Source organism: Paracoccidioides lutzii (assembly GCF_000150705.2).
Source record: "Paracoccidioides lutzii Pb01 unplaced genomic scaffold supercont2.1, whole genome shotgun sequence".
NCBI lineage: Eukaryota > Fungi > Ascomycota > Eurotiomycetes > Onygenales > Ajellomycetaceae > Paracoccidioides > Paracoccidioides lutzii.
This window is the reverse complement of record NW_015440947.1, coordinates 286,209-312,738: the sequence shown is the minus strand read 5'-3', so window position 1 is coordinate 312,738 and position 26,530 is coordinate 286,209. Positions and strand designations below refer to the sequence as shown.

Here is a 26,530-nt window from a genome sequence, read left to right as displayed (position 1 = left end):
GCATCGCGCGCGAGGAGATCGAGCGGGTTGGATTCCGGCGAGGGCTCGCGGAGATATTGTTGGGTTTGCCCGGCGCCTGCTGGGGCCTTTTGTCGTTGTCGTTGTGCTTGTGCTTGTGCTTGTTTGCGATTCGCCCCCGCGCCAGGCGTATGATGGGACGACGCATGCATGTTGCCCTGCTCGTCGACTTCGATTTCGCTGGCGGAGTCGGAGTCGGTCGTTGCGAAGTCCGAGTCCGACATGTCGGAGCCGTAGACTGCTTTATCGAATTCGTTGCTGAAGGATTTGTCGCCCCGTTGGGAGCTTCCTGCTCCTGCCTTGCGTGATCGGGCAGCATGCTCGTCGCCATCTCCGTCTTCATTCTTGCCCTCTTCGCCTTCTCGAGCTTGGTTCTTCTTGCGCTTGCGCCGCTCGCGCTCCTTGCGGATCGCCACGATGAATTTTCGATCCGCCTCCCCAACTACTCCTTCAAGCAGAGGCGCGCCAAAGCGCCGGATCAACCGCTCGAGAATTCCTTTTACTTTGCTCTTCAGACGGCCCTTGTGCTCCTTGCTCCACACCAGGAGGTTGGGGACGAGGGAATCGAGACGTGGACGCAGCATGTCCTCGGGCAACGCGACGACGGCAACTTTCACAAAACCGAGCACGCTGCGGACGATTTCGCGGTTGTTGCTTGTCAGGAAGAGATCGATCGTTTGTACCAGATCGGAGAGCATTGAGGGGGGGAGTTTGTTGTGGAATTCGAAGAGGAGGCGGGATAGGGCTGTCACGGACGCGGCGACCATGTGCGGGGAGCTGCCTGCTAAGCCGGCGGAGACCATGGTGAAGAACTCTTCGATTGTGGCGGGGGCGTCTGGGGCGGTATCTGGCATGTGTGGAACGAGCGAGTTGCGGATTACCGTGCCGGCGGGGTTGAGCTCGGGGTCAATGGTGCGTTGGGCGAGGTGGATGAGTAATGTGAATGCGGCTGTGCGGGCCTTTTCGTTACTCTCCTTGCATCCGAGGACTACTTCGGGGAGCACTGACGGGATGAAATGGAGGTCTGAGGTTGGGAGGTAGGTGACTATTTCGTGGATGGCTAGGAGCCTGTCACGGCGGGCTGGAGGCGGGGTCTGATCGGCTGTTGAAAGGATGAGGGATTGCAGTTCGGAGCTCCGTTCGCGAAGAGCGGTAGCGCCAGTTTCCGTTGAAGCTAGACGCGGAAGAAGCTTGTATGCTTTCTTGATTAACTGGAGGTCGGAGGCCTTTTTGTTAAGAACCGCCGCTGCAAGTGAAAATAAAGTTACAAAATTTGACCGCGGTAGATATATCGACATCGTCACGAGGAGATCCATTAGCGTGTGTGAGGTTGGGGGCATTTTGTCGCCAGGGACTTTTGATTGCTTTTGCTCAGGTGTTTCTGTCTCCGCAAGAGAGGCCTCCAGCAGCGTTGTGACCCGTGTGAATGTTTCGATTAGTTCCTACATCGGTCATTAGTAACGGATAGATTGATTAATAGAAGGAAAATACATACCTTTTCATCTGTAATGCTTAGATACGCATTGATACATTGCAGCAGAAAACCCCTAAACTGGGGCAAGGTCTGGCTGTAGACATTAAACAGCACAGCAAGGAGATTGCTTGCAAACCCAGAAAGATGTGCGAGATTTCTCTTCGCTTCTTCCTTCGAGATTCGCCGCTGAAGTATTAGATCGTCCGTTTCAGTATCCAAAGATGTAATCGCTTGGTTCGACTCTACAAGATTCTGCAGCGCTCTACCCACATCCACCCGCAGCTCAGTCTGTTTGTAGAGCACATTTGCAAGCAGCTCTGCAAAGCTTTGATCAAAGGATTCTGTCAGATCCAGTGGGAGCTCACAGAAACCCGGTAGAATGGCCCAGGTTTGCTGAATGAGGGTCTCAAAAATTTTTACCTCGACTGTCTTCTCAGCGTTTCCGTATTCCAGGACGCGCTGGAATAGCGCTTCGCTGAGTGGAACGAATTCGGATCTGAAATATGCCAGACGTGTGTTTGATACGTGGTCTCTGAGGATAGGAAGAAGCCAGACTCGGCCCGCTTGGCCCGCTTTTTGGTTTGTGATATTCAGCGGTAGTATATTCAGTACTGCTTCGGGACCCATGGCGGCAATTGCAGCTCCTAGCACTTGATCGGCTTGTTTTTTGCCAGCAAATGATTCATAACCTCGTAGCTCCCCAACTGTCCTCACGATGTCTGTTAGAACCGGGAATGATCTCCATTTCAGAGCGTCAAACATCACGGAGAGTACGTTTAGTACCTCCATCCATGCAGCCTGGTACTTGACAGAGAGCAGTCCAGTAGCTATTTTAGCAAGTTTCTCAAACACCTTTTCGTCATATATGGATGGCTCGAGTATAACCGAGTCTGGAATACAGTTGACAAGAAAAGAGATAAGACACTCCGAGGCTGATATTCTGATATTTCGCGAAGACGAAGCTAGGAATGACGAGATAAGTTCAAAAAGTTCCGGTAATTTTTCAAAAGTTTCTTTCGGGTTTACCTGCGCAGATACATCGTATCCCCTAGATACAACCGCAATCCAGGGCGGCAGTAATTGCGAATCATTCTGAGCAGGTTTCAACTCTGAAATTGCCTCCATCAGCCGGGGAAGTTTCGACGAGGAAAACTCATCCGCCATGCCCTGGAAGATTATCTCGAAAACCTCAAATGCGGCCATGGTCAGGTACTCGTTAGACGACCTGGATACATTCATCAGAAGCTCGCATAATGGCTCGATCTTCTTTGTTGGCCAGCCACCCGAGGCCATGGCAATAGTCTTCACCAATTGTACAGCATGGATGACCATCGGCTCGTGTTGGCTGCCCTGATGCTGTCCATGGCGGCCCTTCTTGGCCTTTGCGGCTGCCGCAATACTCTCGCTCAGCGTCTGTAGGGAAGTTTCCGCACACATATCTGCCGCCGGGTGGTCCAGTGCCGGGGAGGGTGGGGGGTTTTTCAACACATGCATTAGCGAATCATGTACCCGCTTACGCACTTTTGGTCTGTGGTCCACGGCCAGTGCCATCAGGCCGGCCATAGCTCTGCGGGGTCCTATCTGAGACTGTGGTAGAGCCCATGCCGCCGCGTCTTGAGCTACCAATAGCGACTGAAGACATCCCACGGATGGCTTGAGGAGCGGGGCTTCTGCTTCGGGAAGGGTGAGGGCAGGTGCAAGGCCGGTGAGAATCTGGGAGAATTTGGAGGTGAGGAGTGGAGTGGGGACGAAGGGGGAAACGATATCGAGGAGGTAAACAATGGAGGCTGCAAGGTCCTTGTTCACAATGCCTTGGTTGGCATTGATGGCCTGGCCTAGGAGGGCGAGGAGGGCGGCGAAGTATGCGGTTGGTGTGAATTCGGCATGCTGGTCGCGGAGTGTATCTTCCACTGCGGAGAGGACCACTGATGTCTGTAATGTTTCCAAATTAGCATTGGCTAATCTATATATATGTCGAACGGTAAGTGACAACTATTTTGTCTCTTTTCGCATTTTTCTTTCCCGCATGATTGAGCAGCGGTTGTGTGGTGAAGGTTTCTTTACATGGTGCTGATTGTGAAGCTTGGGAGACTTAATTTTCTCCAGCTTTTCCTGCAACGAAGTCATATTGCAAGTGTACCCCAAGCTGAGGGGGGATCGCTGTTGCAAAAGCGTGCTGTCGACAGCTGGGTGGTGGTTGGTTAAGCAGTGTCTGGCATTCGACGGTTGTAAAGATCATTTGAGTTTTTCTTCGGCGATTTCTATCGATAGCAGATTTTGTGGGGGCGGCAGAAGACACGCAGCAACAGACGCACAGATATGGACGATCAGATATTTATATGAACGGCAACAGGATATTCGAGGATATTTCTGTATTGCATTTAAAGAGACTCCCGGATGAGATTTATGATATTTTCAGTTTTGATTTGAAGTTTGCCACAGTAGTATAATATATAACGTACGGCAGTCATGTTTTAAAACCTGGTCGCAGTAAATAAAGAACTTGAGGGAAGAGAGATAGTTGACAAAGCCAGCTCCTATTTATTCTCTATCTACATCAAAGGTAATCTCAAGGTTGATTTCATCAGCCATCTGCACATTTGCCTCTCTGTTTGTTCTTTTCCGTGCGCAGGGTTGGAAGCATTTCACAATATGCTGCATCCCTTGCTTAACTCTACATTCACCGGATCATTCATTACTCGCCATCCCCCTGGATTTAGTTCATATCCCATCATGACGATTCGTACTGTAACACTCATTCTCAATCTGTTGCGGGTATGCGGTATCGTGAGACACATAGAGCCCACGAAGAGACCCTGAAAGTAATAACATCAAGGCCTTAAAACAAAAAACAAACAACTTCATCGGAGAGTTGAAACGCATATTCCCGGGTCTTCGAGTGAGTAATAGAGGCTCTCTGGTTCGGCACTGACATATGACATGCCACGAAAGACGACTCCTTTCCACTGGATATCTCTTTCCTTCAGGCGACGTGGGGGTGAATAGCATCGACCATGAGATGACAGTCCGTGCCGTAAAAAAGGAAAGTAATTAAAAGTACAGAGTATTGGCTTGAGCATTTAAAACAAAACTTCCCCGCTATGCTCAGCCTCAAAGCCGAGTGCCTGTAATTTGTTGCTACGACGCCTATCGCCTTTCTTTCGCTGCTCATCTTCTCGTTTTTTCAGTGCAAAGACTTCGTCGTATGACGCCTGGCGGTAGCCTGCGGGTATATCGTCTTCTTTATCAAGATCCTGCAGTGCGGAATTGGCATGGTTAATTGCAGATCGATCGAAAAGTAGATACATTCACGCTGGAAGAGGGGGGGAAAGAGGAGAAAACAACATACAATTTCTCCTAGTAGGAGCACATTCTCTCCGCGAACCAGGTAGATTCCCCGCTGAACGTCAGCGAAAAGGTGCCCGGCGTATATTCGCTCAACGGTTCCTTGGAGGACAAGATTTGCTGGAATAGAGGAATGAATGGTCAGTGATGTATTCACAATGCGTCCAACATCATAAAGAGGTCTGCTCCAGTCGCGTGAATTTCCAGTGACAGAAAAGAGACTATTTGCTTACCAAATTGGTCCCAACTGCGTAGCACACCGATTAATTTGCGCCCATCACGGAGCACCAGGACAAGTTTCTCTGCGAAAACCGCATTCCGCAAACGTGGCGAGGAGAGTTAGTCTGTGATCAAATTGCATTGCATATACACCAGGCCCCATTCGCTTATCTCCAATAGCACGCCTTCAAGTAGGGAAGTTAAGCGTTTTCAATGAGACTTCCGCATTGTATATAGAGTCCAGAGAAAGGGAATATCTCACTATCAGTCAAATCTAAAAGTTGCGCCGCGGTTGTGAACATCTGAGGAGGTAGCTGGGGCGGACCCGGTACCATCATTGGCACTGGAGAAGGAGCTTGACCCGGCGCAGGCACAGAGGAAGGAGGCCCAGGAGGAGCTTGCTGCTGGTGTTGGAAGCCAGGGTGAGGGGGGTTGGGGTGGGAAGGGGGGGGATACGCCTGGTGGCCATGTGGGAGCGAAGGCGGGAGCCCACCACCGTGTCGCCCGGCAGGGCCATTATTGTGGTCGTGGAGGGAGAGGTTTTCCATGTCGTCTGGGGACTTTTCTTGAAGTTGAGGAGCACGGCACGGACGGGAATTGAGGAATGATAGGTGGGTGTATCAGCGCAAAGGACGAGTTGGAACGCTCATTCTGGTGAGTGGGGGCGAAGTGAAGCTGAGTGGGTTGGTAGCCAAGCTCAACGACCTGTTCTGAATTTTGATGGGGAAGTGTCTGTCCTCTCCTGCTAGCAGCAACCCCGCTCTCGTCTTGCTCTTGTCTCGTCGGGGGTTGTCCGTATACAGAGTTCCAAGATTCTCTAATGGAATTTTTTTATTTCAAGGTTCGACGTTGAAGTCTTGAAGATGGCGACTGTGTTTGCTTTGTTTGCTTTGTTTGCTCTGTTTGCGCTGTCTTTGTTAACTTTTCAATGAGAAATAAGCAGCATCAAGACATGCATATGCAGTGCTCAATATAATACAGCTTTCCAGCTGTGTCTAAACATGATGGAGGACAGAGAACAGATAATCAAAATAATGGAAAGTGAAATTTGGTGCTTCGTTTAAATATCACAGGTGAGTCAACTTAGGAATTGTAACATGCAGCCAGCTTCTCAGAAACTTCTCAGGGGTGACCTTGTCAGTCTATTTAGTCAAAACAATTCGCTAAGCATCTTAGGAAACATGATTTTGACCATCATATTTTCCTGGAAGAGGGCTCTTATTCACATGTTCTACAATTGCTCCCCGATGGCTTCGCTGATGTAATAAAAGGTTTCGATCAGGTACCCATTCGCGGACCGAAATGAAGTCTTCCGCAGGCGCTCAAAGCATCTCCGTAACGGCGGCACTCGCAGATGCAATGAGTGTGTTTTCCCTTTCATCCGTGTGTTCAGAGATTGGATGGCATATACCAATGGCAGGACTCGAATAGAGATTGTCATTTTTCAGCAGACTTGTATTATTCACAAGTAACTTTTTTGTCTTGTGTTTTGGCTATTTATGGTACTAAATCCAATTTAATCTCACGAGACATCGACCTATATAGCAGTGAATATATACAATATGGGGATTAGTTATTGAGAAGAGATTGCAGGGGTAATTAAAATGAATTGTATGTAATTTGGGAATCTCAAAGGCTGGACTGGAACATGCATAGCTCATGTTTCAATTCACCATCACCACTATTAACCATATCATAAACTACCATCTGCCACCATTGTCCACTCTCAAAACAACACTTGCAGGACTGCCTCAGGCTTCCAAGACTGACAAAACAGTGACACGTGACGAGGTGATAAGGGGCTACTACCCTAAGCGCGGCTGGCAGCCTCCAGCCCATGCATGACCTCGCCACACAACAACGAACATACAAATCCAAGCAAAACATCAGAAAAGAGAAATTTGCGGTGACTCAAGTTTGCGATATACACGCGAGGCAAAGGGGAGAACAATGAACGTATTGAGAGGAACATTTTTGACACATGACAACTTATCGGAAAGACAAAAGAGACTTGTCAACATCGTTGATTATGTGGTTGGTAATACGAGAGAGAAATCTCAAATATTGAACAGAAAAGTTTTAGATTAGGAGAAAACGAATCGAGGAGCTTTAACATCCCATCCCATCCCAAGCCTGGGCACATTAACCCCGTGAATGGGGTCATATTTTCGCGGGACGGGAAGATTTAAACAACGATAACACGGGGAGGTCTCCTTCCTCTTATTCTTCGCTCTCGTCGAGGGTTCGCATAGATCAAATATGCGTCATCCGATGAGCCGATATTAGCTCTCACCGAATCCATTCTTGAGTCATAGCCTGGCCGTCCGGGAGCTGCCACGAGCTGCAGGAGGCATAGATCTTCCTTCTCAATGATGCCAGAGCAGTACATGTGCCGCATGGTAGCGAAGCTCGGGTTCGAGTTGTGGATCGGGTATCCATGCTTGAGATGTTCGCCGGCCAGGTGTGTGAGCATTGTTCGCCAGGCGACACTATGGCGTGGGTCTGAAGTCGAATATGAACAGGCTGGACATTGAGCTGTGGTGGGTGGTGAGGATGTTCGGAAGTGGCTCAGCACATGTATTTTCCACTCGCTATGATCAACGAAGGTTTTTTTGCAGTCGAGAATGTGGAAGAAGCAGTTGTGTTCTCTTCCTGTACTGGAGGCCCCAGTTGGGGCAGTGAGGTTTCCGTTTCTGTCATTATCGAGGATATGTTGAAGAGGCAGCCTGTCCCCAGCACTAGTACTAACGGATTCCGACAGGGAAATGGACACCGCTGAAGACGATGGTGGAGAAAGTGTTGGAACTACACTGGATGCAGGCATGCCGGACGACGACGATGCACAATTATCATCTACGCTATTTTGAACAATCAGTGACGACTGAGAAGCCCTAGGTCTCCTCCTGTCGATTCGGGACGAATTCTCGGGTGAAGTTATCGACTGCGAGGTTGGCGTGGAAGAACGTGCAAAAGGACATTCAGTAACACCGGCTGGTCGTTGATATTTCCAATGCTCTAGGGAAAAGGAAGCCACTATGACAGATCAGCGTTCATTTCGTATCTATATATTTCTCAAGCTGGGAAGACTTCACTTGTGAGAACCGATCTACCAAGTACGAAACATGCAACACGAGCAGCCAAAGGGTTGAAAGGAGAACAATGGAGAAGAAAGATTGCAAATTCCGCACTGATGAACTGGTGATACCGGATGTAAATGAATAAAATGGAAGTGAATGGATATAATTCTTGTTACAAAGTCTGGCTATGAAAAGTTCCCTTTGTGGAATTGTGGGATGAAGCAGTATATTTACCCCAGACTCTTTGTCACATCTGCAATTCCAGGGTGGGAAGACCCACGACTCTTGGAGAACAGGGAGATGCGATTCCCCATGTCCCCATCATTGTGCTATATTTAAAGAAAACGAGAATTACTTACGGGGAATTCGGGCTCTTTTATATGGGCATCACGAGAGCTCTGCACTATTATTATTGGGACAAGTGAAGGGTGGACACGTCGTGATAGCTCGCATCAGATATCTGCCGGGGGAAACAAGCCGGGGTTCAAGAAGTTGGCGTTCGATTTCAGATTGTCAATCGATGATGGTCCAGACGATTAGTCGTCAAATGGATATGCAGAAAGACCGAATGTCCAACCGGAAGGATGTAACGTATGGGGAAGAACCGCGAGTTTGTACCGCTTTAATTGGCTTAAGCTATTCCGCGAAAAACAGATAAAGACGAGACGGTTTGACGCGGAATGTTGGAGTCAACACAGGAATGAGACCATTCCGAGGGTAAGTCATAAAGAAAACTTTCAAGCCAGGAGGGAATGGAAGGGAAAGTCTTGGGACAGAAAGCATGATAACAGCCCAACAACAACATTTGGAGTGGGATCCAGTTACTTTGTTGGACTTATTTGCTTCGGCTATCTTATGATGATACGATAATCTAAACTCCGGCCAGGATCTCTTATGCAGTTTGCATATTAGCGCGGATTGCCGAATTACAGCGGGGCCGGGTAGAGTCCAATGGCAGCTCTCTCAATTTAATGATGGAGAGATACATGTAATGGACGTATTGATTTCGTACATTCAACCCCAGAAAATTGGTCACGATACCTTGCAGAATATTGATCTTGCGGCTCAATAAACGCCATATCCACTGTAGCCAAGAGGTTATTGCAACGGTGCGGGAGGATAAGTGAGCTGGTTACTGGAAATGTAACAATTAGATAAAAGCCATTAGTCGCAAGTTGCAACTGCAGTTACCTTGATTAGTGAGTTCCCTTTTTGCTGTCATGACACAAGCCATCGGCACCAGCAGAAACGACGTGGACGAGTATGCAGGTCATTTTATATCGAGAGGTATGTATTGCTTCATGAGCGCCCTCAACGCTGCCTATTAAGCAAATCACGGAAGTAGAAAGTATCTATCATCCATAAATAGCCAAATGAGAACATAAATGCTCTATATCGTTCGTCCAACTCGAGGTCCATCAGACGTATGCAACGTGGTTGATCCTGACCGGGTTTTGGCTGCGCCTAGGGAATGACCCGTGATTTGCGTTCGCGCTGGACTGCTACCAACTTTCTCTCTGGTCAGATTGTTCTCTTTGCTTGCTGTGATGAGCTAGGCCCATCACCCGCATGCAACTCTGTGCGTCTGTTATGCATGAAGTGCGTTGAGCTGGCACCGTATACAAGCCGACCTATAGCATGAGGTTTGAGGGATTGCATCAGATATATAAAGTTGCACGGATTTATTTCAGTGAAGACATTGACTGACTGCTCAGGCATTTATACATCTCATGAAGGTTGAAATGATGATATCCATTCCATTTGTGGACGGGTTGATTGAAGACGTTTTTCATTTACCTCGAGATGCGCCAAGGGGGTTAAATAACTAAAGATCGTTTAGTCAGCCTTTTTTTTTTTTTTTTTTTTTTTTTTTGGCTCACTTCCTTCATCCTGTATCCTAGGGCGGCATCCCTTCGTTTGTTCTCCTCGCTTAAGAGTGCCTTTACGTGGGGTATTTTGTCGACAGTAATTATCAGGTTCCAGCGGGTGTGTCCAGGGCCTGCTTTGCAATGGTTGTGTCCGTTCACATCATATGGTCGGAAATCGCAGCTCAACAACCGCCATCAACCGTTGAACCAGCACATGAAGGATGTAAAACCGATTATGAAGAGAAGTGGAAGTCCTACTAGCAAAACTCCAGTGAGGCATCGCCGCGGGATCGTGGATTATGAGTTGACAGCAATTGACGGTCCTTCAGGTGTGTAAAGCAGCCGGCCAGTGCGTCCTGACTCGGCAATACCCGTGGCACTGGCATGGACGGAAGAGCGTTTCCACTTGAGACAAAATCAGCAAAGAAGCGTGAGGTAGCTTCTTTCTATCATAGCTGGCGTTGATAGGGATTCTGAGTTTCAAAACGAACATCAGCTAGCTGGTTATTCCTGAAAAAGGTTGCGAAGAAAAGCTTGATGAATGCCAATCTGTTCTCTTCTCAGATAGCAACCGAGTGTTTTTTTCTTTAGAGGAATACTCCCCCTGGCGGAGAGACTGCATCTCAATGCTCTTTCAGAGCAGCAATAGTACTTCTTATCGATACTCGAGACTCAAATTTGTCGGAATGCGTTTTTGCTCCTCATTAGCTTGCTCCCCTGTGACTTAAGATCTCTCGAACTCTTTGACTGTGTTTTCCTACTATAGATTCCCGCATTTATTTTTATTTTCCCCAAATCATTTCTATGAAGCCTCCTGTTCATTTCTTCATGACCTCGTCATGATTTCTCACTTTCCTGACAGCCTTGGAGGGATGTCTGGATGCTCTTTCAACAATTATTTTTATTATTTATTATTATTATTATTATTTTAAGATGACCGCAACGGTCAGCATCCAATGTGCACAGTGAAGTGCATCTGAAGTCCTTGATTGGGCAATGTCATGTTTTGAGACAAGCATGGAGACATATCCCATTACGATCAGAGGTCTTTGGTTTCGAAGCAAGTTGAAGAGATGGAAGCTTTATTCGATATGACAGACAGCCATGACTGAGCTATATATATTTTTCCTCTTTACTCTCTCTTCTCTTCCATATATGTCCGCGTTTTGATCTATCACTGCAAAAGAGAGACATATATTAACCACCTTAAGATTCTTCGACCCGGGGATCTAATTCCAGGCGCAGGGGGGCAAGCCAGACCTTTTATCCTCTTCACGAAGCCCCGCATCCACACGAATCACGAAAACATTGTTCAGTGTTAGTCTATGCCTCGGCACCCAAAAGTTGGGGATGCTTGTTTCAATGTTCCTCAGGGAAGTGCGGATCATTTATCAAGGTTTCCATCTTGGAGAGTTTCGAAGAAGGGAAATGTTCGGGACTCTAGGTTATTGGAAATAGATGCGATATGTACGCCGATGGTTCTCAACGGAGGTTCAAGTGGAGTGGCCCCTATTTAGATTGGAGCGTGGTTGCCAAGGGGAAGTATATGCTGCCAATAGATTTGGGGGTGGTGCAATGATGGGATTTCGTGGTGGAAGAACCTAAATCCTTGATTTCTCAGGTTGCATCCATAAGGACATGTGCGATCTGAATGATTAATGCTTCGGGGTGTATTATCGCCAGGCAACTAATTTGAGCTATCACAAGTAAGGTGGAAAACTATAGTTACAATTTCTTTGTGCCCGAAATCCGGGCAATATTATCTATCCACTTCTATGTCTATTTATCTAGGTTATCCTGTTAAAAAAAATAAAAAAAATAAGGTCAATTGTCACATTATTCATCTCACGCATGCTTAACCACTTGATTCACCATATGTGCAAGTCCAGCTCCGCGCTACGAGGCTTTTGTAACAATTCCTCGTTGAATCTTCGGGGTTTGGGTGCGCTCCTTTGGCCACGCTGATTCCCCGGGAACAATTTCTAAAGAGCAGGTAAGCATATTACACGAAGATCGAAGAAGGTCAAATAGGCTGGGACCATACCATCAATCTTTCCATGAAATTACGGAACCTCAATTGATAGATCTTGGTCAGCCCTCTATATTTCCTCTTCCATCGCTTTTCGCGTTAAAAGTTTTTTTCATCTGCGGCGTGAGATTCACTTTAACTTGGCAGGATACATGTCGTTTTTTTGTTTTTTTTGTTTTTGTCGTGTCATCATCACCATCATCACGTAAATATAGCCGTAAAAACTAGGAATGAATTTTGGGGTGGACATAGGCCTAAGGTTCCTTTTCGGTGACTGTTGAACTCCGAGGGCTACGGAACCGTCAACTACATAATAGTAACGATTAGCAATGTAGTAGGTCAAACCCCCATTGCTATTCTGTCACATCGACATTCATGTTAACATGAGCTCCGCATATACTTATGAGCTGAAGTCGGTTCCAACGGTTATCGATAAATGTTTGTTATTAGAGGAACTCGGGAAGTCATTTTTGCGGCGGATCTTTGAGGCTCCGGTTCGCGCGCACAGATCGGGTTTAGCGTGCTTCGGGGATTTCAAGAGCTTCGAGGTTTGACGACAAACTGGACTGTTTTCTTCAGTTGCTTCACTGTTTAATATCGCGTTGCTGGGAATCCCTCAATCAAGCTGGGGGGTTCGTTCTGAGTATGGGTTGTGTGGAGGTTCTGAATGTTCAAATATGGCTGACAGTTGTTGAATTGTTGAGAAGCAATTAAAACTTCGCAATGGCTTGTAGCTTATACAGTGAACTTGCGCTCACTTCGTGTTGGTGAGGGCAGCGCTGCTTCTGGTGGCGTGGATATTGTCCCTGCTGATGGAGGTGAAGGGTCTGGATGGGGGGGGGTCTTGAGGAAAGTGGAGGCGTCTTCGTGATCAGAAGAAACGACGATGGCGGGTGGGCGGCTATCAGGTATTGAGCGGATGGAATGCACTGGCGAAGTTGGCGTGCTGTTTCGCGGAGTACCGTGATGGGTTTGAACTGGGACTTCGAGCGTGGCCCGTCTTGATGGATGTGTTTTGATAGCGGAGCTATTCGATAGCGGTGGAAGACTATGGTTCCCTGTTGAGGGTCGGTCGTTTGTTAACGAATTGGAGTGCGGTCTCCGAGAAGTGATGGTTGGCGAGGAGGGTGATGGAGATCGTGACGGTGGTCTCAAATCCCTCAAGATACTGTCCACATTGAGTCCGGACATGTTACTTGCGAAACTAGCTGCTCTTGAAGAACGCCCCCGCAGTGAGGGAGTGACATTTCCATCAGCGTCCCGAACTGCGTTGTACTGATTTCTGATGTGGGGTAGATCACGGTTTCGTCGGATCTCCCCTGGGATCTCAGGGAAATCGAGGGCCTTTCCACTCTTAAACTCTGAGTTGTTAAGCCGCTCGTGCGCCGCGTCGCTGAGGTAGATACCAAACTTAGTTAACGCTCTGGCTACCTTGCGTCTGTTTGCCGAATCCGGAATTGTGGATTGTCTGGGTTGGCCATCCTGTTCAGTAGCAGAGCGTGTGTTTGAAACACTGCGGCGCAGCTCCACATTACCTGGAGGATAGTGAGAGGATGCTGCGGATACGACAGTGCCGATTTCTTGCATTATTGAATTATTATCTTGGTTCGAGGAAGTCGTTGGCTTCTCTTCCTCCTCAACGGCAAGGAGATCAGCAGCCAGGACAAGGTAGAGAGACCCTAGTACCGCAAGTCCAGCACCAACGATAGGTGCCCATTGACCTACAAACAGTAAAAATATCCTGTAAGCAATTTGCACCAAACCGATGGATATATGAAGGTAAACGCGTACCGATGCTGGCAACCGGTTCAGTTTGATATACGACTTGAGGACTGAAGAAGTTCATCTCGCCTAAAATGAGAATGCCCAACACTGCAGCCCCAAATACAGGAATTTCTACGACGCTGAGAAACAATCTGATTAGGGAATTGACACTATTCATCCTTTTAATGGTGGCTCCATTCGTGCCCTCGATCGGCCTGTCAACCTGTTCATTCTCACCCCCGAAACGTTTCTTTCGGTTGGCCTCAAGAATCTTGCTCCACATGGATATTAATGAGAGGACGGCTGGGATGCAGCATGCCGCAGCCATGAGCGTAGCCGTGCCGAACGTGATCCTGTCGGGCGCGGGAATCACGTATATATTGCTCGCTGAGCCACCCCGCATGGGAGAGAAGGGACCTTTCTCTTCCGAACAGGTTAAGCCACATCGAGTGCCATAAGGAAATTTTCTGGGGTTAGAGGGAATGGGCTTCCCGGATTCGTCGAATGGGCAAGGTTTCGGTTGAATTCGAAAGAACTCGACGGCCAAACTTAGCAGTCCTTTAGGGACAGCTGTTAGTCTTGGCCGAACAAGTAGGGGAGGGCCTTCAACGATCGAATAAAGGATGATCAACAACCGCTAATAAACTTACCAGCAAGTACGAGGAGGGTCCACAGGGAAATGAGATTCCGCCCGGGGTCATTGAAGTAGGTACGAGACACTCTGACTGCTACTGGGGCGGTCAAGATGCCTATTGCGCAGAGTTGGAAAGCTCCGAAGATATCCATATCGACAGCGCCTTGAGGACAAAGCTGTCAATTTGAGGATATTCGGAGCCACGGCACTTGGGGGAGGGACCTCACCTTGAAAATTGAGCGCAGCCAGAACAATGCCATGGAGCGCAGCGACAGCCGGAAAAAGCAATACCGCTGCCAGACACGCATTTCTGAGCCAGTCTGTCTTGCGTGCAAACACACACGCTGCTATCAGGACATAGTAGCTAGCAGGTGGATTTGGCTGTCAGCCTCTTGCCGGCACGTTTTCTCTTCGGCTTTCCTAAGTGGTGAACTTACAGCACCCTTGTGCCTGGGCCATACTGCCCAGAGACCGGCCAAGCACATATCACTTGCAAAGCAGCGCTCGTAGCGTTTGTAGATACGTTGTTGGTTGCAGCTTCAACGTTGCGATTGACAATCAAGGCATCTGGCAACGAGGCTGTATAAATCGCTGGCATTATTGTTCACAACTGTTCTTTACCCAGACTATCGCCTATCGCGGGGAGGAACTTAAGTTAGGTCTTCCTGAGGAGAATAAGAGACAGCGGGATCACATAATTTTATTCGATAGTTAACTATCCTGAATGAGAAAGAAAAGTCGTCTGCATAATTAAAATGCCCATCAACCTGAATTCGCCGTTGTTTTAAAAGAATCTGGGGAGAAAACGTAACACTGATCCTTCAACTAACTACAGCGGGAGCCGCACTTGATTAACTATCAGCCTTAACTAGCTGACATATCAACAGGTGAGTGATCATCTGCGGTATGCCGAGTTAGTTAAATCAAGGCTCGCTGGGCTTTTAGCCCTTCTCGTCGAATCAGACAGCACAGTTCCGTCGGTACTTCAGCCCTGTAACTAGGCGAGAGTGACACGAAGGTCATTGAGGCTCAGCGCCCCAATATCCCAGGATGTCCACAGGCTGCGGCTATTTAAAACGGAATGCCAAACAGGCGCTGCGAGCCTGCGAGAATATGGGGAGAGAATTTCTTTACGTCTAGTGAGCCAAAAGTCGGACTCATTATTCGACACTGTCCCGCTGCTGCGGCGTTTGCGAAACCGTGAAATCTGATTTATCCATCGAACGTTCCAAACGAGCCAACAACCCACTTAGCTATGTCTAGTGGCATTTAGTCGCCTAGTTAGTTAACCTGCCTTGCCAGCCATTCTCCTGCGTGGCTTGGACCAGGGAGAGGCTTGGAAATTATTTCTCGGCGGAGCTAAAAGCTGCGAACACCGCCAGCATAAGAAGAGGTGATCTCCTCCGCCGTGGTGTGCGGGATTCCGATTGATTCTTCGAATCGCAGGGAGACTCGGAGGCAAAGAGGCAAAGAAACAAAGAAACAGAACAGGGTAACTAGTTAACCAACTGCCTCAGCAGCTTGCCAACCCGACTGCATCTGCTGGTCAGCGGGAAATCTTCTTTGCAGAATCCTTTCTGTCATATGCAAAACCGGTTGGACCCATCAATATCCCCCGTCGCTGAGTTAGGGAAACACAATAAGCCGTTAAGATGGCAGGGAAAGCAGAGAAACCCATAGAAGCGGATCTTAATACTGGGGATATTAGGAACTGGCGGTCAATTGTAACGCTTCTTGTCTTCATTATCACCAGTAAGATGCCCAGGACATCTCATATATCTCGTTATGCAGTATGTTAACGCTGCAGAAATGTGACAGATATCATCGTTTTGTTTCCCTTTCATATCCCCATTTACTTCCCTCGGTGGCTTGCAAACGCATTTCTTGATGGGCTCAGTGCGGTACGAGTGATATCGCCCAGACAGAGCCACGTAGAGTACGATTATGGTGAAGTTGATGATCAGAGTGGCAAAGCCAAGCACAAGCTCTTTGTTCGATTCAATTTTCCCATGAATTTTGTCACAGCTCCCTTGATAGCAGACCTCTTCTTGCTGGCCATCTTGGCTATTGGAAAAGAAGAAGTGAGTGGTGGTACACTGGGGGCGAACAATATATCTCCAATTGATATTATGGCTTTTTTTATTACGCTGGCCTACATTGCTATATCAATTGACGCGTCCGGTCTGATTAGGTTCCTGGCATTCAAGGTGCTTCAAAAAGGAGGCAAGGTTGGGCATCGGCTTTTCTTCTATCTTTATGCTTTCTTCTTTGTCCTGGGAAGTTTTATCGGTAACGACCCCATCATCCTCTCTGGCACCGCCTTTCTCGCCTATATGACTCGGGTGTCGAGCAATATCATCCATCCAAGAGCCTGGATTCATACGCAACTTGCTGTTGCGAACATCGCATCCGCAATACTGGTTTCCTCCAACCCAACCAACCTCGTCCTTGCAGGCGCGTTCAAGATCAAGTTCATTGTCTACACCGCAAACATGATAGTTCCCGTTGTTGTTACTGCTATTGTCTTATTTCCCTTTTTGCTCTACATTATATTTGCCGACCCGGCACTTATCCCATTCGCCATCGAGATGCACGAACTCTCCGAGGAAGCTAAAGCGAAGAAGCCCGTAAATCCCAATATTCCTCATGCTCGAGGACTGGCTGAAGAGGATGAGAACCAGCTCGCAGACGATGACCAAGCAAAGCTACTCTCTCTCGAAGAGATTATGAACCCATTTTTGGACAAGGGCGGCGCAGCTTTCGGAGCAGTCATCATGACTGCTACACTTGTTACTCTCCTGGCACTCAACGCTGCTAGCCAGAGTAGCGGTGAACATCCCATCTTCTGGGTTACCTTACCGGCTGCCTTTGTTATGTTTTGTTGGGATGTAGGTTTCGGATGGTATCATCGACATGAGACGCGTGAAATCGCTCGCAAGGGCCGCGAGGAAGTCAGAAATGCTCGAATTGAGCAAATGCTCAGACAGGAGGAGGAAATGAGGGTAGCGTCATTCGAGCAAAAGAATCACGTTGATATGGCTATGTATGGAACTCCCTTAACACTAACACAGTCTCCAGAACCCCAACCGCAAGGCCAAAACAATGCAGGGATTGGCAGCAGAAGCCAGGGTACGTCAAAGACTGATGACGAGATTACACTAGCGGCCGAGATTTCCAAGTATTCTCCTGTCATCCTCACCTCTGAATACAATGAGGGCCCAACTTTTGCATCCACGCCCCCGCGGGAAAAATCGCCATCTCCCATTCGAATATTAACCGACAATAAGTTACAGGATGGTCAGGCATCAGCCACTGGCGCGATTGCTACAATAGACGAGAAGCAGGAAGTAGTTCACACTCACAGCAACCAACAGCAGCAAGAGTCATCAGTGGACGGGGCAGAGCGATCATTTTCAAGTCGAGTCTCGCTGGAGATTGCAAGGCGCCAGGACGGGGGGCGGACAACGCTTATTTCACTTCTCAAGGAGGCCTACCGATGGACTCAGGATACATTTCCAACTGTCACAGCGGTGGTGGCCCATTTGCCATTTGCACTTGTACCCTTTGCCTTCACTATGTTCATCCTAGTGCAAGCACTTGTCACCAAGGGCTGGGTACCAGTGTTCGCTTACGGATGGGACCATTGGGTGAACAAGACTGGCACCGTCGGTGCCGTTGGTGGTATGGGCTTTCTCTCTGTGATATTATGCAACGTGAGTCCCCTCTCCCATCCCTTTCTTCATATATCTATGTATAGATGTATATATTACATTGCAACTCTGATAAACTAAATTATTATGATCTGTAGTTCGCTGGCACAAACATTGGCACCACCATTCTGCTCTCCCGCGTCATTCAGTCGTGGCAGGCAATCCACGTCCAGAACAACATCCCCATCTCTAACCGCACATTCTGGGCAACGGTGTACAGCATGGCGATCGGCGTCAACTACGGTGCATTCAGCACGGCATTCAGCGCGTCTCTCGCTGGAATGCTCTGGCGAGACATCCTTGCCAGAAAGCACATCCGAGTCCGCAGCCTTGACTTTGCACGAGTTAACCTTCCCATTATCGCCATCTCGATGGCTGTCGGCTGTACTGTTCTCATTGGACAGATGTACATTATTAGGAATACCGATCCTTATGATGCCGGATGATTTTGTTGGTGCCGTTTTGCTTGCTGTTACTGGGTGAGGACGTCTTAGATTTTCTGTTTTTCCCATTTTTTTTTTATACACACCCTATTCAAAATGATGGCTAAAGTGTGGGCCATAGTATTTCAACATTTTATACGTTCAGGAAAGCCAGGAGGCATCCGTCGGGGAGCTGAAGTTGAAGCTGTGGGTGCCATTGTTCGCGGAACAGTAGTGCTGAGGATTTTGTAAAGCGTCGGGAAATAGATCTGTCTTACAATTCGTTACTCCTAGTGGATGAGATATTCCTCAAGAGACTAAGAGATTTGATATTGATGGTATGGCGGCTCAGCTAACACCCCGCTTCGACCTCGTCATGTACGAGCTAGACCATACACAAACATACACAAAATAGAGCTTTACGACTCCATGACTGGGTTTTTGAGGTTTTCGTCTTTCCTCCTTTACCTTTTTGTTCTATATTGATTTCACGATTTGATGATGTCTCCTTCTGTACCTGGATTATTCTCCCAGAAGAACGCAGTCAATACGGATGCTTGTTGACTTTTTGGTCAGATATAATTATCTATACAAGTGTCCCCGCCGGAAAACTAAATTATATTATTTTTGTGCCATACTAAGTTTATCGGAATGCATGGCGAGGAGGATGTTTATATTAATGCTCGTATATGTTAAGTTATAAGCTTGCTCGGTACATTCCCTCTTTTGAGACTTCACAAAGTTAACGTATCTCCTGTTTCCTTTCTTGCTATGATGGAGGAGAAAATGGACTCAGTTTTCTTTGAAGACACTCCTGACTCTTCTACCAACGTTTTAAGCTTGCTTTTTAATACATTGAAATATTAAGGGGCAATTCTTCGAGCAAGGATGGACTATAACCGATGACTTCGCTTGTTAGTAAACTCGCGTAGATCAAACATATCATCGAATACTGTATGGAAATTCTAACAACAATAGTCTACCGGGGAGATGTAAGCAACTGGAACATCACCATCATGTCATCGTTAATATCGACGCCGTCGACGTTTACAACCCTCATCGACATCAATGCCATCATTGCGATCAACACCAACATCAACCCGCTCCTCTATTCTGTATAACGGATAATGCCGCCTCCGCCGCCTTTGTTTCAACCTCTACAAGACTAACCCCGTCATGCTCCTCGAAGACGCACTCATCATCTACAAAAACTTTGCAAGTCCAATGTCCCAACGCATCCTCTTCAACCACATGCACCGTCTCATACCGAACTTGCATCTGCCCGACCATTTCCCCCAGCCGTTGCTTGGGATGCATAATATCGATTTCAGCCTGCAGTATGCGTCGGAGAAAGTTCATCAGCCCTATACGCTCTAAGAATGCAGTGCAGGCATCGAGGGAGCCGTGAGAGTCAATGAAAATCGCTCCGAGCACGCTCTCAATGAGGTCGGAGAAAAACTTCTGCGCACGAAGCCGCGAAAGGAGGGCCCAGGGGTACGTGTCTGCCTCGTATAGGGCTTTGGTGATATCAGCTTTCAGCGCTTGGTATTGGTTGACTGTTTGTTGCTGGGAGACTGTAAGTTCCCATGAAGTGCCGTGTCGCATGTACTGCCAGAGGGAGATTTTGCGGGTAGTCATTCGTGTGAATGTTCCATTTCTGGAGGCTTCTACAATCTCCCCGCGCTCCTCGTCAGTAGTCATTCCGATGCAGAGAAATGCGAGAAAATCCGCGTTTGCCAGGGAAGCGCGCATCAGATGCATGTCGACGTGTGGGAAGTTCCGGGGTGAATTGAAAAGGTGGTCAACGATTATGTGATCGAGTATTGAATCTCCCAAAAACTCCAGCCGTTGATACGACATTGTCGAGCCTGGATTGGACGGATGAGTGAAGGCCTGGGCCAGGAAAACTTTCTTGTTGAAGGTATATCCCACCAAACTTTCAATATCCCGAAACCACGAAGTGGGCAGGTTTTCGTAGACCTCAGGAACAGAATTATAGAGAGCATTGAGCCTGTCTGCGAAGGGTATCCAACGGATTTCTGGAAGGAAAATTTTTAGACATTTTTCAACCTTTATTTGGCCTCCATCTATGGTGGCTGCCCCAAGCAACGCTTCGATTACGTCTGCGAGGGTTTTTGTGGACATCTCTCGCCGAGGGATATCTTGTTCTTTGACATGGGCTTTATTATACAGGGGCCGCCACTTCACACCCGTGAAAATGTCCACAAATATAAATTTATCCAGTCCCGTTTCGATGGCTGCATAGGAGAGTCGTTTGTTAGATACCACCTCGTCCTTGGCATTTGACAAAAGGCCCTCATGCCAAATTGGATTTGCCGCTAATAACTGAAGTGATGTGTGAAATTTAAGAATACTATCGCCCAAAAATTCGATACGTTGATAGTTGGTTGCCTCCCTCGCGTCAGGGGCGCATAGGGCAGTAATGACAAGATTCAAATCCGTAAAACCTACAGGAGAAAGTATCGTCTTATTCAATTCTTCGGCGATCAAGTATGTTTCCACCTTGTGGATGATTGACGGAGAAAGGAGGGCGAACATGGTGTACTCTAAAGGTAGTTTATCAATCGAACAGTCGCGAGCTGGGAAGCACTTCTTCGCTGTGGAGTGTAGATGTGGGCCAGCGCTTTTAGCAACGGGATGCAAGAAGTCAGTACGTTTGGGCAAGGCTGTGCCCTCAATATGGAGAATTTCTTCTTCATCAACTCCCGACCTGCCGTCCACGTCATCAGAACTTGCGCCTTCAGAAAATGGTTTCATCCATCTATACCGCTCCGCGGTCCATGGCCGTTCTATCCTACCACAACTCCGGACAAGTCCTAGTTTGCTCAAGCTTTCATTATCGTAATGAGATGCATCGCTAGCTTGAATCTTCCCTTGCACAGAGGAGTACCATTTCATCATTTCGTCTTCAGTTAGTTTCACCGCTGGCAGAAATAAACAAGAGAAATCAAAACAGTCCGAAGGCATTTTGTGGGCAAACACGGAGGATAATATGGCATGGGTTGCTCGGGCTGCGTGCTTGATGAGACTTGCCGTGATAGATGAGGACTCCTGCTTCAGGTGGACTTTGAACGTATTATTCGCATTCCAGAAGATGTTGAATGATATATCACATGGTAGAGGAACTGGCAGCACCAACCGCATTTGCGGGAAGGGGATAGAGTCGGATGATATCTCGATTAGACTCTGGTAAAACTTCTGTGTTGTTTCCCAGCGACTTGCAATCATTGACCAGGGATCGAAACGTCTAGATATCTTAACAACGCTGGGCCTTTGTTCGCAATATTCCAGTTTTGGGTCTTCATCACCTTTCCAATGTACCGGCAGTAAGTAGTCGTTGACAAGTCCTTCGTTATATAGTTTAAGATACGCCTGGAATGCGGCATCGCGCTGCGCCATCCGTTCTGTTTTCCATCGTTTCGAGCCGTGGATAACTCGAAATTTTGGATCAAGGACGTTGGGTAAGATAACTTTTGCAGCGACCATTCCGTCCTCTTTGCTTTCGTGGAATATAAAGTGAGGCCGAGAGTCGGTAAATGCATAATGTAGCGTGGCGCAAAAATGCTCTAAGTGTTGTCGAGCATTCTCAAGAGTCAAGAGTGCCCTAAAGCACTTTAGTAATTGGAAAACTGAATAAAAAAAAATGGTGACGTTAAAATTACATACCCTGTTGATTCAATTCTAAGATACTGATCCCCTTCCTCCACGATGTTCTCCCTAGCCATGTTATCTTCAAGTCTGCGCATGTCGTCTTCATAAATGCTCTTCATCACATCCTCCAATCTAGTCCATTGTTTCTCCTCAGATATATTATCGCTGTCCAAAAACATGACGAATTTCGAATGTTCTTTCCGGGCTCTGCCCCTCCTCTGAATGAAGGACCTGAGGTTTTTAATGGCATCGAAACAGACCACTAGATGACAAGCTGACACATCGATCCCTTCCTCGAGGACGGATGTTGCGATGAGTAGGTTTTTCTTCCCAGAGCGTAGATCATCGATGGAGCCCTTTTGGGACCTCGTGTCATGAACTTCGGTAATCGTTGATGTTCGGCTCGCGTAGCAAGCATCACCCAAAAAGGCACCAGAAACAATGATATCCTTGAGTCGGGGATGTTTGGAAATAAGATGTGAAAGCATTGTAACGGTGGCTCTTTGTTGGGCAAATATGATTCCAGTGAAGTCTGCCGTGTGTTCGCTCTCCAAAAGTTCTACGAGAAGATTCACTTTGGTAGAGACTACATTGGACTCACTGTCCCAGTCCTGTTTTACGGGGGATATCGACAGTTCAGAGAGCACTTCAGAGATGAACGCCTCCTCTTCTCTGTCCAAGGAAGAATGAAATTCAACCTGTTGGTACATGCCCCGTTTGGTTTCAAGTCGTTCTATGACTTCAGAAATGAAAGCATCTGCAGCCCATGGCCCCAGGTCATCGTGGACACTAATGGCTTGCCTTAAAAGCTTGGATAGTTGTGAGAGGCAATGCGTTTTGCGTTTCTCTAGAGCATGCAACAGCTTTTCTTGGCTTCTTCTGTCCTCTTGTCTTCTGAGCCGTTTGATCCACGGGTCTTTCTCGATGTCCACAGTACCAATGATTCGACTGAGGTTTTGTAGCATGTCCGAATGGATTAGTGAATCCGTCCTAAATTTCACCGTATAGAGTTCTGGGCGATGAACATATCGCATCAACTCCTCCCGGTGGATCCTAGGAGTCTCACATCGAGCATTCAAATTTTTCTCGACCTTCCTAGTCCAATTAGTCAACGAATAAATGGCTTTGTAAGTAGACATACTTCAAGCTTTCTGGATCGGCCCTGGTAACGGGACTGGCTGTCAACCCCAAAATATGGGGAAGGTCAGTTTTGGTTCCAGTTCTTTGCAGTTGCTCATGATAAAATCGTTGCATGATAGTATTTGCCGGGGAAAATCCGTCGCAATGGTGAGCTAAAGTAGGAGTTAGCTCAACAGCACTTTGAATATGCAGTTACACGTACAGCACCAGTTTTCTTCTTCTTTTTTTTCCTTCCTTTTCTGTTTATTTTTAATTTTTTTTTTTTAGAAAAACCTAGATTCATACCTTCATCGAAAACCAGAAGGGAAATTCGAGACATGGTAACAAACCCATGAGATAAAGCATCAAGGAGTATCTGGGGAGTCGAAACAACTATTCTGATATTCAAAAGTATATCGTCCCAAATTTTCTTCGTGGACCAATAATGCACTTTATCTGATCCTAGCAGGAGTCTCGTCTGATATACAGAAAGCTGCTGGGAGATAATTTTATGTTGCTGATCTGCGAGAGCAACAGTGGGAGCAAGAAACCAAACAAACTAGTTATATATTGGTAGAGTTAATGGATGCCAGTGAAGGGGATATATCAAGGGGAGACCTCCTTGAGACCGAATTTACGAACCTTGTCCTCAGTGCATGTTTCCAGCTCATGTCTGATTCGAAGTATAGCACTAATTTTGACAGAATAGTTTAGACTTCACGCGCAATTAAAACAGAGCTCTATGGGCCCTCTACACAGGAGGTAGTGGACCCGCTCACAGGGGACAAAGGTCATCCACGGATGACATTCCTTCGACAGGAGTTTTGGAAGTAAATGTGACAAGAGCACAGAAAAATTTTACACACTCACATCTGAGTCTTGCCACTTCCAGTGTCCATCTGCCAGTTCATTTGTTAGCAATGTTATTGTAGAATATGGATGAAATGGAAGCATCTCCAAGTTCATGTCTGGGTCGATGCATAACTAAACTCACGGCAATGATAATGTTTTCTTTCAAACTTGCCTCCAGCATTTCCAGCTGGTAGGCTCGTGGTGTGAGAACTGAAGCAGCATAGTTTTCAACTCCAACTCCATTCTTCAAAGCAGAATCAATGACAGGATATTTAGTAGCTTGGGACATCTTTCTTTTCTGATTGAGGTTGATCATATTCACAGGTTGGAATTGAGGAACACACAATGGCAGTATCTGCCGTGCGATTTCCCAAGGATTTATGAAAGGAAATGAAGTGTATGAGTGAAAATTTTCATGAACGTTGAGAGAAGCTTTCAGGCATTCATACAAGTCCTCAGCACCAATAACAATTATAGCTTTGTTGTCTGGGTGAGTGTTGTAACGTGTTGGATGTGTTGTACGTCGCAATATTAGGGAGCTGGCCAATCGTAAGGACTGAACCAGGCAAACCCCGCCAACCCAGGGGACAACCACAAACAAGTGGAAAGTTAGAGACGGAGTCATAACCATGAGGTTGATGAGGGTGACCTTATGAATCTGAAACAGATTTGCAAGAAAATGAAAAGGTTTGGAAGTGCGCCTACTACAATACAAAGCTAAAGGCGGAAAAATAAATGGCGAAAAAAAAAAAAAAAAAAAAAAAAAAGGAATTATTTGATAAACTATTACGGAGCACTGCTAACTGCTAACTTAAAGTCTATTCAAATCATAAGTTGGTCAGGTAATCCTCAATCTCCTCCTTGCTCAGCTTCCGGAACCGTGGCCCTCTTGCGCCTTCCACTCCCTCATACCCTAACAGATGGTCGGCCGGTGGTCCAACAATGCCTGCATAATTGGTTAGTAATAGCACCGAAATATACATGTAGATATTGAAAGATGAACGGCTGATTTGACGTACCGATTTCAACAGTTTCACCATTCATTTCACCCTCAATGGTCTCCTTCAGCGTGAGAAGTGCTATATGGATAGCATCTTCCAGCTCAAGGCCCTCTGTGTATCTCTTTTCAAGGAATGTTTTCGCGCTGGTTGCGCTTTTGCCAATAGCTGTGGCTTTCCATGGGAAGTAACTACCGCTGGGATCGACCTGGTATAAACTGGGGCCTCCCTTCAGGATTCCTCCCGTCTTACCCGACGCCTTCTTCTTGTTTGTGTCTAGTTCTCCCTCCGCAGGGATGGGTTTAACTCCGTCATCCCAACCGGCAATGAGCAAGCTGACACCATATGGCCGGACACCTCCAGACTGCGTAGCCTCCTGCACAACACGGGCAACGTCCTGGACCAATATCCTAGTCGGGGGGTATTCGTTGTAAATTCGTTTATAAGCGGTATGAGAGGTCTTTCGAGCTTTGTCGACGAGGACACGGTAATCAGGACCCATGCCCGAGTAGACCATGCCGATATCTGGAGTGATTAGGGAGATTTTTGACAGTGAAGGAGGTTCTATCAGGGGGGAAGAGGATTTTTTCTCTGTGGCAAGAACGACACCATTCGTAGCTAGTAGGAAACAGGAAGAAGGTGGTCAGCAATAGGTTTAGCAATTGTGATGTATAGGATAGCCAGAGTTACCTTTGATGCCCAAAGCAGTGACACCTTGGTTAACGGCATTTAGAGCATATTCTACAGAGAAAATTAGCTATTATAAGGCTAGGATATACAAGGCGACTATCTCCCTACCGATCTGAACTAGCTTTCCACTACAATGTTTGTCAGTATTTGGAGCTGAAAGTTGTAGATATAAGCCAAGGCGGTCAGAACACACCTGGGAGAGAAGGTAGTCAAGGAAAACGAGTAGCGATCTGCCATTGTAGATGAACCGCTCAGGAGCAACAACTGTAGAAAACAAAAGACAAACCACAACTGGTATGGAGTATAGAGGGTATAGAGAGTGACCAGTGGCAGTGAGAGTGTTGAAGTCGTTGACTTGATCCTCCTCTCGCTGTTGCAGCTGCACGCACATCAGCCAGGCTGCCAGACTGTTTGACGCGGGATTGCTTGCAAGCGTAGTATCGCGTCTATTATGACCAGTAGCATCAACGGCGCTTATGTTGCCTTTTTAGGGCTAGTGGCGGCTCCTGCCGAACCTCCTGTCAATGGACGCGATTATTTCCCGAGGTCTTCCATCCAGCCACTTGTCAACACCTAATAATCGCTGTCTAACTCTGTTGCGGGCACAGGATGTTTGTGCCCCTGCGAAAGTGGCCTATT

General features: G+C 47.2%; 8 protein-coding genes across 8 annotated transcripts in view; 2 read left to right on the top strand and 6 right to left on the bottom strand.

Annotated features, from left to right (window-relative positions):
* PAAG_11042 (hypothetical protein) overlaps positions 1-3,619 on the bottom strand; it is a gene marked incomplete at both ends in the record, with an annotated part of 3,735 nt that extends 116 nt beyond the window's left edge. Inside the window, 3 exons of the mRNA XM_015846753.1 lie at positions 160-1,460; positions 1,514-3,424; positions 3,557-3,619. Coding sequence (XP_015703557.1) covers positions 160-1,460; positions 1,514-3,424; positions 3,557-3,619 — 3,275 coding nt within the window. The remainder of the gene's footprint in view (positions 1-159; positions 1,461-1,513; positions 3,425-3,556) is intronic.
* Positions 3,620-4,572: 953 nt separating this feature from the next.
* Positions 4,573-5,604, bottom strand: PAAG_00076 (hypothetical protein; the record flags this gene model as incomplete). The annotated part of the gene is made up of 4 exons (XM_015843896.1): positions 4,573-4,746; positions 4,842-4,957; positions 5,071-5,139; positions 5,319-5,604. 4 exons carry the CDS (start codon positions 5,602-5,604, stop codon positions 4,573-4,575), a joined length of 645 nt encoding a protein of 214 aa, XP_015700231.1.
* A 1,637-nt stretch (positions 5,605-7,241) lies between these two features.
* On the bottom strand, positions 7,242-7,880 carry PAAG_00075 (hypothetical protein; the record flags this gene model as incomplete). Its single annotated transcript, XM_002797490.2, has 1 exon — positions 7,242-7,880. One exon carries the CDS (start codon positions 7,878-7,880, stop codon positions 7,242-7,244), a length of 639 nt encoding a protein of 212 aa, XP_002797536.2.
* A 1,983-nt stretch (positions 7,881-9,863) lies between these two features.
* PAAG_11041 (hypothetical protein) lies at positions 9,864-10,338 on the top strand (the record flags this gene model as incomplete). The annotated part of the gene is made up of 2 exons (XM_015846752.1): positions 9,864-9,949; positions 10,035-10,338. The coding sequence occupies 2 exons, from the start codon at positions 9,864-9,866 to the stop codon at positions 10,336-10,338; spliced, it is 390 nt and encodes a 129-aa protein (XP_015703556.1).
* A 2,427-nt stretch (positions 10,339-12,765) lies between these two features.
* On the bottom strand, positions 12,766-15,026 carry PAAG_00074 (hypothetical protein; the record flags this gene model as incomplete). The annotated part of the gene is made up of 5 exons (XM_015843895.1): positions 12,766-13,751; positions 13,822-14,352; positions 14,445-14,591; positions 14,656-14,792; positions 14,866-15,026. The coding sequence occupies 5 exons, from the start codon at positions 15,024-15,026 to the stop codon at positions 12,766-12,768; spliced, it is 1,962 nt and encodes a 653-aa protein (XP_015700230.1).
* Positions 15,027-16,080: 1,054 nt separating this feature from the next.
* On the top strand, positions 16,081-18,584 carry PAAG_00073 (hypothetical protein; the record flags this gene model as incomplete). The annotated part of the gene is made up of 4 exons (XM_015843894.1): positions 16,081-16,180; positions 16,247-17,714; positions 17,871-18,141; positions 18,237-18,584. The coding sequence occupies 4 exons, from the start codon at positions 16,081-16,083 to the stop codon at positions 18,582-18,584; spliced, it is 2,187 nt and encodes a 728-aa protein (XP_015700229.1).
* Positions 18,585-19,655: 1,071 nt separating this feature from the next.
* On the bottom strand, positions 19,656-24,492 carry PAAG_00072 (hypothetical protein; the record flags this gene model as incomplete). Its single annotated transcript, XM_015843893.1, has 7 exons — positions 19,656-22,185; positions 22,248-23,327; positions 23,374-23,524; positions 23,658-23,910; positions 23,994-24,042; positions 24,222-24,250; positions 24,346-24,492. The coding sequence occupies 7 exons, from the start codon at positions 24,490-24,492 to the stop codon at positions 19,656-19,658; spliced, it is 4,239 nt and encodes a 1,412-aa protein (XP_015700228.1).
* Positions 24,493-25,030: 538 nt separating this feature from the next.
* Positions 25,031-26,128, bottom strand: PAAG_00071 (proteasome component Y7; the record flags this gene model as incomplete). The annotated part of the gene is made up of 5 exons (XM_002797486.2): positions 25,031-25,149; positions 25,223-25,819; positions 25,892-25,942; positions 26,000-26,019; positions 26,085-26,128. 5 exons carry the CDS (start codon positions 26,126-26,128, stop codon positions 25,031-25,033), a joined length of 831 nt encoding a protein of 276 aa, XP_002797532.1.
* Between the last annotated feature and the right edge of the window lie 402 nt (positions 26,129-26,530).